Raw genomic sequence first — 9,681 nt, 5'->3', positions numbered from 1 at the left:
CTTATGCCGACTACGCTACTGCGCTTTAATATTGGTCATTATGGTGGTACTTTGAGAGCTTTCTGTATGTCAACTTTTGACCACGACTGTAAATAACATTGAAAAAATTAAAATGGTGTTTTATTCGCCTGTGTAACTGTTCAAACAGTGTCCGTTACCATGGCCAAAAATATGACATATACTTGTTAAACAGAACATCTGCCTTGTTTTTAATGAATACTTAGGCCTACTATGTTTTAATATTGGTCATTATGGTGGAACTTGGAGAGCTTTCTGTATGTCAACTTTTGACCACGACTAAATATAAACAATATAACTATGACAACTAACAACTAATAACGTTGAAAAAAACTAAACATGCATTTTATTCGCAAATATTTAACCAGTGTTACTGTTCAAACCGCGTCTGTTTCCATGGCCAAAAGTATGACATCCATCCATCCATACATTTCCTACCGCTTAGTATACTTGTTAAATAAAACCTCAGCATTGTTTTTAATGAATACTTAGGCCTACTATGCTACTGCGCTTTAATATTGGTCATTATGGTGGTACTTGGAGAGCTTTCTGTATGTCAACTTCTGACCACAATTGTAAATAACATTGAAAAAACTAAAAAGGCGTTTTATTTGCTTATATTTATCCAGTGTGACTGTTCAAACCGCGTGTTTCCATAGCTAAAAAAAACAACATACTTATTAAATAGAACATCATCCTTGTTTTTAATGAATACCTAGGCCTACTACGCTACTGCCTTTTAATAATGGTCATTATGGTGGTACTTGGAGAGCTTTCTGAGGTCTTACTTGGTGAGTTAGTGCATCCATCCTAAAAAATACAAAAGTCCGTTCTCGAAACTTTCAAAGGAGAAACAGAGCATACAATTAAATGACATTTTTATTTGGAGAATAGCGATAGAAAAGGTGACAAAAAGGTTAAGTTGTCGGTTCACGGAAAAACTAAAGTAGTAAATAAATAGCCAAGAATCAATGTCACACGTCCTCACGTATCAAAAATAAATCCTTTCAGGCGCCGAGTCGCGCTTTCACGCTCCTCCGTTCTTCTCAATGTACATTTTGGACAGAGACGCCGCCATGGACATGGCCAGCTCCTCGTCCCGCCGCCTCTGCATCTGAGAATGTCTGCACCAGTCCTCGTACTCGGGGTTGTCCAGGCGCGCGTCCATGAGGACGTCGTAGTGTCCGTTGCTCAGCCAGCTCAGCCAGACGGCCGGCCTGGACGCGTCCTCCCGGCCCAGGAAGTGCACCATGGTGGAGACGGTGGGGCTCTCGGCGCTACCCCCCGTGGTGAGGTGGACGTTGACGTCCAGCATCTGGCTCATGGCCAGCAGCTCGGGGTACCCGGCCCAGGCGCCGTCCTGCGCCGCGTTGATCAGGAACTCGCCGGCGTCGCCCTCGATGACGGGGTTGAACTGGTCCAGGTGGTCGGCGATGTGGTGGACCGTGCGCTCCCTCAGCTCGCCGTGTCGGGCCTGGTCGCCGTACGAGGCCTTGCACACCGCCCGGTACAGGCAGTTGCCGTCTGGAATGATGTGGTACCGGAACTTCTGCCTCTCCTGGAGGTACTGGTTCTGAGTCTCCACCTCGGCCAGGTAGCGAGCCACCTTGTCGTCGCCTTTCTGGGGATTCTCCTGCAGGACGCTCAACTCGAAGTCCGTCGGGACGCTAGTCTGGACTTCTTGGGGATTCTCCTCCTGGTGGACCGAGGGGGACCTGTTCTCAAAAAAAACATGCGTGGGGTTTTCCCGGAAAACCTCGTTTGATTCAGTCCTGAGCTGATCCATCAAGTCCACCATCGTGTCAGGGGCAGGGGAAGGAGGCTTGGGCACCCGGGTGATGTGGACCGGCACCGCCCTCTCCACGCCGTCCGGTCTGCGGATCAACAACTCGGCGGTGGAAGTGAAGTAAACAGGCCTGGCCGAGGAGGCGTCGTAGCAGGAAAAGGCGGGCATGTTGGCAGCCTCGTCGTCAGCGGCGTGAGGGTGCGTCAGAGGCGGGGTGACTACCTCAGGCAGGGTCCCGGTGCCGCTGGATAAAGTGATGGCAAGTTTGCTGGACGACCTCGGGTAGTGCGTCAGGGCGCTGTTGAAGAGCTGCATGTCCGCGGGCGGAGGGTCCTTTATAGCCGCCGATGACGGCCACGCTCCCAAAATATCCTTATGTCATCGAGAGGAAGTGTCCTCCTGTTAGCGAAGGTGGAGGGGGGACACACACACGGTCCACTTTAGCCCACTCGCGTCACCCGTACGCGGGGTGCCGCCCTAATTTTAGAGCCCGACGTGAAACCGGATCGGTTTGGCTGTCAAGCAACAACGTCCGTTCGGGGTGTCTTCATAATAAAATTCTGTCGAGCATAGACCGTCTAAGCGTGTACAAATACACGATAAATTATTCGAAAACGTGCATGATGTCTAATACTAAGTCCGTATTATTTAAATGAGTTCGTTATAGTTTACGTTACACCGTTGAATTCGTTTGTTTCTGAATGAAATTGTTTTATTATGAAGGCTATTGACACGCACTTCCGGCCCAAGTATCAAGAATGCAACAGTGAATGACACGGTAAACATTCCTTGAACCCCTGGCGCTGTTTTATTTCGTACTTATTTGGATTATTGTTTCTTATCTGTTTGTTTATATATGTTGAAATCTATAAATAAAAGTAAACAAACAAACAAAAAAAAGTAAACACTCCTTATGTAATAACATCGTATTGCATTCATAATCAAGTACACGTGTGTCATAACACCGAATTAAAACTTGCTAAGACAATATTTAGGGTAATAAACATAGCAGAGAGACATTACGGTGGTATTGTAAATGTATAAAATGAGTAGTAACTTGTCATGCATATATGAAGATTTTGGAGTTTGACGTGAAACCGGATATATTTGGCTGTCAAGCAACATCGTCCCTTTGGGGTGCCTTCACAATAAAATCCCGTCAAACATAGCGTGGACAAATAAACGACAAAATATTCAAAAACGTGCCCGATGTCTAATAGTAAGTTCGTATTATTTAAATCAGTTCGTTATGGTTTACGTTACACAGTTAAATTCGTTTGTTTCTGAATGAAATTATTTTATTATGAAAGCTATTGACAGTGCACTTCCGGCCCAAGTGTCAAGAATGCAACAGTGAATGACACAGTAAACATTCCTTGAACCCCTGGCGCTGTTTTATTTCGTACTTATGTTGATTATTGTTTCTTATCTATTTGTTTATAGATGTTTAAATTTATAAATAAAACTAAAAAAAAAAAAAGTAAACACTCCTTATGTAATAACATCTTATTGCATTCATAATCAAGTACACGTGTGTCATAACACCGAATTAAAACTTGCTAAGACAATATTTAGGGTAATAAACATAGCAGAGAGACATTACGGTGATATTGTTCATGTATAAAATGAGAAGTAACTTGTCATGCATACATGAAGATTTTGGACTTTGACGTGAAATGTTTTGCTGTCAAGCAACATCGTTCTTTTGGGGTGCCTTCACAATAAAATCCCGTCAAACATAGCGTGGACAAATAAACGACAAAATATTCAAAAACGTGCCCGATGTCTAATACTAAGTTCGTATTATTTAAATCAGTTCGTTATGGTTTACGTTACACAGTTAAATTCGTTTGTTTCTGAATGAAATTATTTTATTATGAAAGCTATTGACAGTGCACTTCCGGCCCAAGTGTCAAGAATGCAACAGTGAATGACACAGTAAACATTCCTTGAACCCCTGGCGCTGTTTTATTTCGTACTTATGTTGATTATTGTTTCTTATCTATTTGTTTATAGATGTTTAAATTTATAAATAAAACTAAAAAAAAAAAAGTAAACACTCCTTATGTAATAACATCTTATTGCATTCATAATCAAGTACACGTATGTCATAACACCGAATTAAAACTTGCTAAGACAATATTTAGGGTAATAAACATAGCAGAGAGACATTACGGTGATATTGTTAATGTATAAAATGAGAAGTAACTTGTCATGCATACATGAAGATTTTGGACTTTGACGTGAAATGTTTTGCTGTCAAGCAACATCGTCCTTTTGGGGTGCCTTCATAATAAAATCCCGTCGAACATAGCGTGGACAAAGAAACGACAAAATATTCAAAAACGTGCCCGATGTCTAATACTAAGTTCGTATTATTTAAATCAGTTCGTTATGGTTGACGTTACACCATTGAATTCGTTTGTTTCTGAATGAAATTATTTTATTATGAAAGCTATTGACAGTGCACTTCCGGCCCAAGTGTCAAGAATGCAACAGTGAATGAGACGGTAAACACTCCTTGAACCCCTGGCGCTGTTTTATTTCGTACTTATGTTGATTATTGTTTCTTATCTATTTGTTTATAGATGTTGAAATTTATAAATAAAAGTTAAAAAAAAAAAAACACTTCTTACGTAATAACATCTTATTGCATTCATAATCAAGTACACGTGTGTCATAACACTGAATTAAAACTTGTTAAGACAATATTTAAGGTAATAAACATAGCAGAGAGACATTACGGTGATATTGTTAATGTATAAAATGAGAAGTAACTTGTCATGCATACATGAAGATTTTGGAGTTTGACGTGAAATGTTTTGCTGTCAAGCAACATCGTCCTTTTGGGGTGCCTTCATAATAAAATCCCGTCGAACATAGCGTGGACAAATAAACGACAAAATATTCGAAAGCGTGCCTGATGTCTAATACTAATTTCGTATTATTTAAATCAGTTCGTTATGGTTGACGTTACACCGTTGAATTCGTTTGTTTCTGAATGAAATTATTTTATTTTGAAAGCTATTGGCACGCACCTCCGGCCCAAGTGTCAAGAATGCAACAGTGAATGACACAATAAACACTCCTTGAACCCCTGGCGCTGTTTTATTTCGTACTTATTTTGATTATTGTTTATCTGTTTGTTTATAGATGTTGAAATCTATAAATAAATGTTGAAAAAAAAAAAGTAAACACTCCTTATGTAATAACATCTCATTGCATTCATAATCAAGTACACGTGTGTCATAACACCGAATTAAAACTTGCTAAGACAATATTTAGGGTAATAAACATAGCAGAGAGACATTACCGGTGATATTGTTAATGTATAAAATGAGAAGTAACTTGTCATGCATACATGAAGATTTTGGAGTTTGATGTTTGGCTGTCAAGCAACATCGTCTCTTTGGGGTGCTTTCATAATAAATTCCCGTCGAACATATCGTGGACAAATAAACGACAAACTATTCGAAAACGTGCATATTATCCAATATTAACTAAATATAATTTAAATAAGTTGGTTATGGTTTACGTTACACCATTGAATTCGTTTGTTTCTGAATGAAATTATTTTATTGTGAAATCTATTGACAGTGCACTTCCGGCCCAAGTGTCAAGAATGCAACGGTGAATGTGTAACACGTGTGTCATAACACCGAATTAAAACTTGCTAAGACAATAGTTAGGGTTATAAACATAGCAGACAGACATTACGGTGATATTGTAAATGTGTAAAATGAGCAGTAACTTGTCATGCATACATGAAGATTTTGGAATTTGACGTGAAATGTTTTGCTGTCAAGCAACATCGTCCCTTTGGGGTGCCTTCATAATAAAATCTTGTCGAGCATAGACCGTCTAAGCGTGGAAAAATGACCGACAAATTATTCAAAAACGTGCCTGATTTCTAAGACTAAGTCCGAATTATTTAAATTAGTTTGTTATGGTTTACGTTACACCGTTGAATTCGTTTTTTTCTGAATGAAATTATTTTATTATGAAGGCTATTGACACGCACTTCCGGCCCAAGTGTCAAAAATGCAACAGTGAATGACACAGTAAACACTCCTGGAATTTGAAAAGGAATTCTACCTTTGCAACTTCATTATTCTATTGGCTGAGTTTTATATTCATAAATGTAAGTTTCTTCTTTTGTGCCTTTAAAAAATATTTTTAACTTTACATTATAACGCTCTCTACCTCTAACAACAAAAAATCTGTGAAAACGTCGATGCTGTGTTCCAAATTTAAGTTACCGGTATTTAATGAATCTCAATGAGCCTATGGCTTTGCACTTTGTTTATTATATATATATTTTTTTGTATGCTATTTTTGTTACTTTGAATTTACAACCCCCTGGCGCTGTCTTGTTATCGTTATAATGTTTTGTAATGTTTTGTACTGTTGTTGGACTTATTTTGATTATTGTTTCTCAAGATTATGTAAATATTGAAATTTATAAATAAACATTAATAAAACAACAACAACAAAAAACAACACTCCTTGAACCCCTGGCGCTGTTTTATTTCGTACTGTTTTGTACTTATTTTGATTATTGTTTTTTGTCTGTTTGTTTGCATATGTTGAAATTCATTAATAAAATTAAAAAAAAAAAGTAAACACTCCTTATGTAATAACATCTCATTGCATTCATAATAAAGGTCACATGTGTCATAACACTGAATTAAAACTTGTTAAGACAATATTTAGGATAATAAACATACCAAAAAGACATTACGGTGATATTCTAAATGTATAAAATGAGCAGTATCAGGGGTGTCCAAACTTTTTCCAAAGAGGGCCGCACACGGAAAAATTTAAGCATGCGGGGGCCATTTTGATATTTTTCATTTTCAAACCATAACAAAATATATGGATTTTTTTTTTTAATCCTTAGGGCTCCTGTTAAAAAATAAGTCAAATTATTATTATTATTTTTTATGTATTGCTTACAGTAAATCTCCATATTAACTTCAGGTTGATATAAAGTAAAACAAATAAGTTTTTATGCCTTTTCTGTCAAAGTCAACTTTGTTTTTTATAGTAAAACTGAAATATGCAGTATTTAGATAAATCAATAGATAGTAATTTATTGATTCCTTCAGGAGAGTTCCTTTATTTAGCAATTATAGCCCTCAAAGATCAATAATGCAGGACACCATTGATTTTAATTATTCAATATTTTTGAGTAATCACAGTGAAAAGTTAAATAAAATCCTACTGAAAATATTTGCGATCCAAAAGGTTCCCCCCTCATAAAGTGATGTATTTTTATTATTATTTTATTTTTTTTACTTTTGACACTTAAATTTCAAAGTCAACTTCCGATATATCTGTCGATTTTAAGTTTGAACTATTATTTTGTTTATTTTATGCTCTTTTGTCAAAACTTTGATGTTTTTATATGGCAACCACACAACATATGCAATATTTTTCCCACATAAAACATTTTAAAGTGATAATTTTTAAGTAATAATTCATTATAGCATAGATTTTTTTGTCTTTTTGTTTGAGCAATGGAAAAAAAAGAAAATATAGACAAAAGGGAAAATAAAATGCCTGCATGGCAGCTTTGTGTCAACATTGCCACTTTTTCTCATTAGATTTCACCTCATTCCCCTTTTTTTAAACGTTTTTTTTATTTTTGCAGTACTATCAATTTTGCAATTTTTGCAGAATGTGTGGTGGGCCGGTAAACGATTAGCTGCGGGCCGCAAATGGAACCCGGGCCGCACTTTGGACACAGCCATGAAGATTTTGGAGCCCGACGTGAAACCGGATATGTCAAGCAACAACCCCCGTTTGGTGTGTCTTCATAATAAAATACCGTCGAACACACACCCTCTACGCGTGGACAAATAAAAAACAAACAATTCGAAAACATGCATTTAGTCTAATAGTAAGTCCGATTTTTTGAAACAAGTTGGTTATGGTTTACGTTACACCGTTGAAATCGTTAGGTTTTGAATTCAATTAATTTATTCTGAAGGCTATTGACACGCATTTCCGGCTACTTGTGTAATAACGCTTCATTGCATTCATAATAAAGGTCACGTGTGTCATAACACCGAATTAAAACTTGTTAAGACAATATTTAGGGCAATAAACATACCAGAGAGACATTACGGTGATATTCTACATTTATTAAATGAGCAGTAACTTGTCGTGCATACATGAACATTTTGGAGACCGACGTGAAACCGGATATGTCAAGCAACAACCTCCGTTTGGTGTGTCTTCATAATAAAATACCGTCGAACATAGACCGTCTAAGCGTGGACAAATAAAAAACAAACAATTCGAAAACCTGCATGTAGTCTAATAGCAAATCCGATTTTTTTTTTAAAGTTAGTTATGGTTTACGTTACACCGTTGAAATCGTTAGGTTCTGAATTAAATTATTTTATTCTGAAGGCTATTGACACGCATTTCCGACTTCATTGTATTCATAATAATGTACACGTGTGTCATAACATCGAATTAAAACTTGTTAAGACAATGTTTAGGGCAATAAACAAACCAGAGCGACGTTACGGTGATATTCTACATGTATAAAATGGGCAGTATCTTGTCAAGCATACATGAAGACTTCGGAGCGCGACGTGAAACCGGATATGTTTGGTTGTCAAGCAACAACGTCCATTGGGGGTGCCTTCATAATAAAATCCTGCCGACCATAGACCGTCCAAGCGTGGACAAAGAACATATTCCAAAACGTGCATGTGGTCACATATTAAGTCAGAATTATTTAAATACGTTGTTACGGTTTACGTTACACCACTGAATTCGTTAAGTTCTGAATGAAATTATTTTATTTTGAAGGCTACTGACACGCACTTCCGGCCCAAGTGTCAAGCATGCAACAGTGAATGTCACAGTAAACACTCCTTGCATGTGTGTCATAACACCAAATTAAAACTTGTTAAGACAAGATTTAGGGCAATAAACATACCAGAGAGCCAAGTTGTGTTACTCACAGTGATATTCTAAATTTATCAAATGAGCAGTAACTGACTTGTCAGTAACTTGTCATGATATTTTTAACACTGTCTGAAAGTTGTTCAGCTGACATCTAAATATAGATATCACTTCATTGTTTCATCATTTACAGGAATGAGGCACAGTCGTGGTCAAAAGTTTGCATACACTTGTAAAGAACATCATGTCATGGCTACAATACCCAGCAATATGTTTGGAGGAGAAAAAGTGAGGCCTTTAATTCAAAGAACACCATCCCTACCGTTAAGCATGGTGGTGTTAGTATTATGCTCTGTGCCTGTTTTGCTGCCAATGAAACTGGTGCTTTACAGAGAGTACATGGGACAATGAAAAAGGAGGATTACCTCCAAATTCTTCAGGACAAACTAAAATTATCAACCTGGAGGTTGGGTCATGGGCGCAGTTGGGTGTTGCAACAGGACAATGACCCCAAACACACCTAAAAAAAGCCAAAGGAAATGCTAAATCAGGTTAGAATTAAGGTTTTAAATAGAACGGTTTTCCCAAAGTCCTGATTTAAACGTGTGGACAATGCTGAAGAAACAAGTCCGTGTCAGAAAACCAACACATGTAGCTGAACTGCACCAATTTTGTCGAGACGAGTGGTCAAAAATTCAACCAGAAGCTTCCAGAAGCTTGTGGATGCCTACTAAAAGCGCCTTATTGCAGTGAAACTTGCCAAGGGACAAGTTTTTGAATGAGAAAATTGTGATATTAAGTCAGCTCTTACCGGAGACTTGTGCGGAGTTAGCGTCCTCCTGCAGCAGCGGTCATCTTGGCTCCTCCGTTGGCTTCTCTCAGAGACACTGGCGGTCACTGCAGCCATCCGACTTTCAGGTATGACTTTATAATCCCACTAAAACACTATTAACACA

General features: G+C 37.9%; 1 protein-coding gene across 1 annotated transcript; it reads right to left on the bottom strand.

Moving 5' to 3' along the window:
- Positions 1–879: 879 nt before the first annotated feature.
- On the bottom strand, positions 880–2,332 carry LOC133569722 (OTU domain-containing protein 1). The gene has a single exon (XM_061922260.1). It carries the CDS (start codon positions 2,117–2,119, stop codon positions 1,046–1,048), a length of 1,074 nt encoding a protein of 357 aa, XP_061778244.1. The 5' UTR covers positions 2,120–2,332; the 3' UTR covers positions 880–1,045.
- Positions 2,333–9,681: the final 7,349 nt, after the last annotated feature.

Source organism: Nerophis ophidion, linkage group LG15, assembly GCF_033978795.1.
Source record: "Nerophis ophidion isolate RoL-2023_Sa linkage group LG15, RoL_Noph_v1.0, whole genome shotgun sequence".
NCBI classification, from domain to species: domain Eukaryota; kingdom Metazoa; phylum Chordata; class Actinopteri; order Syngnathiformes; family Syngnathidae; genus Nerophis; species Nerophis ophidion.
This window is presented reverse-complemented; position numbering and strand designations above follow the sequence as displayed.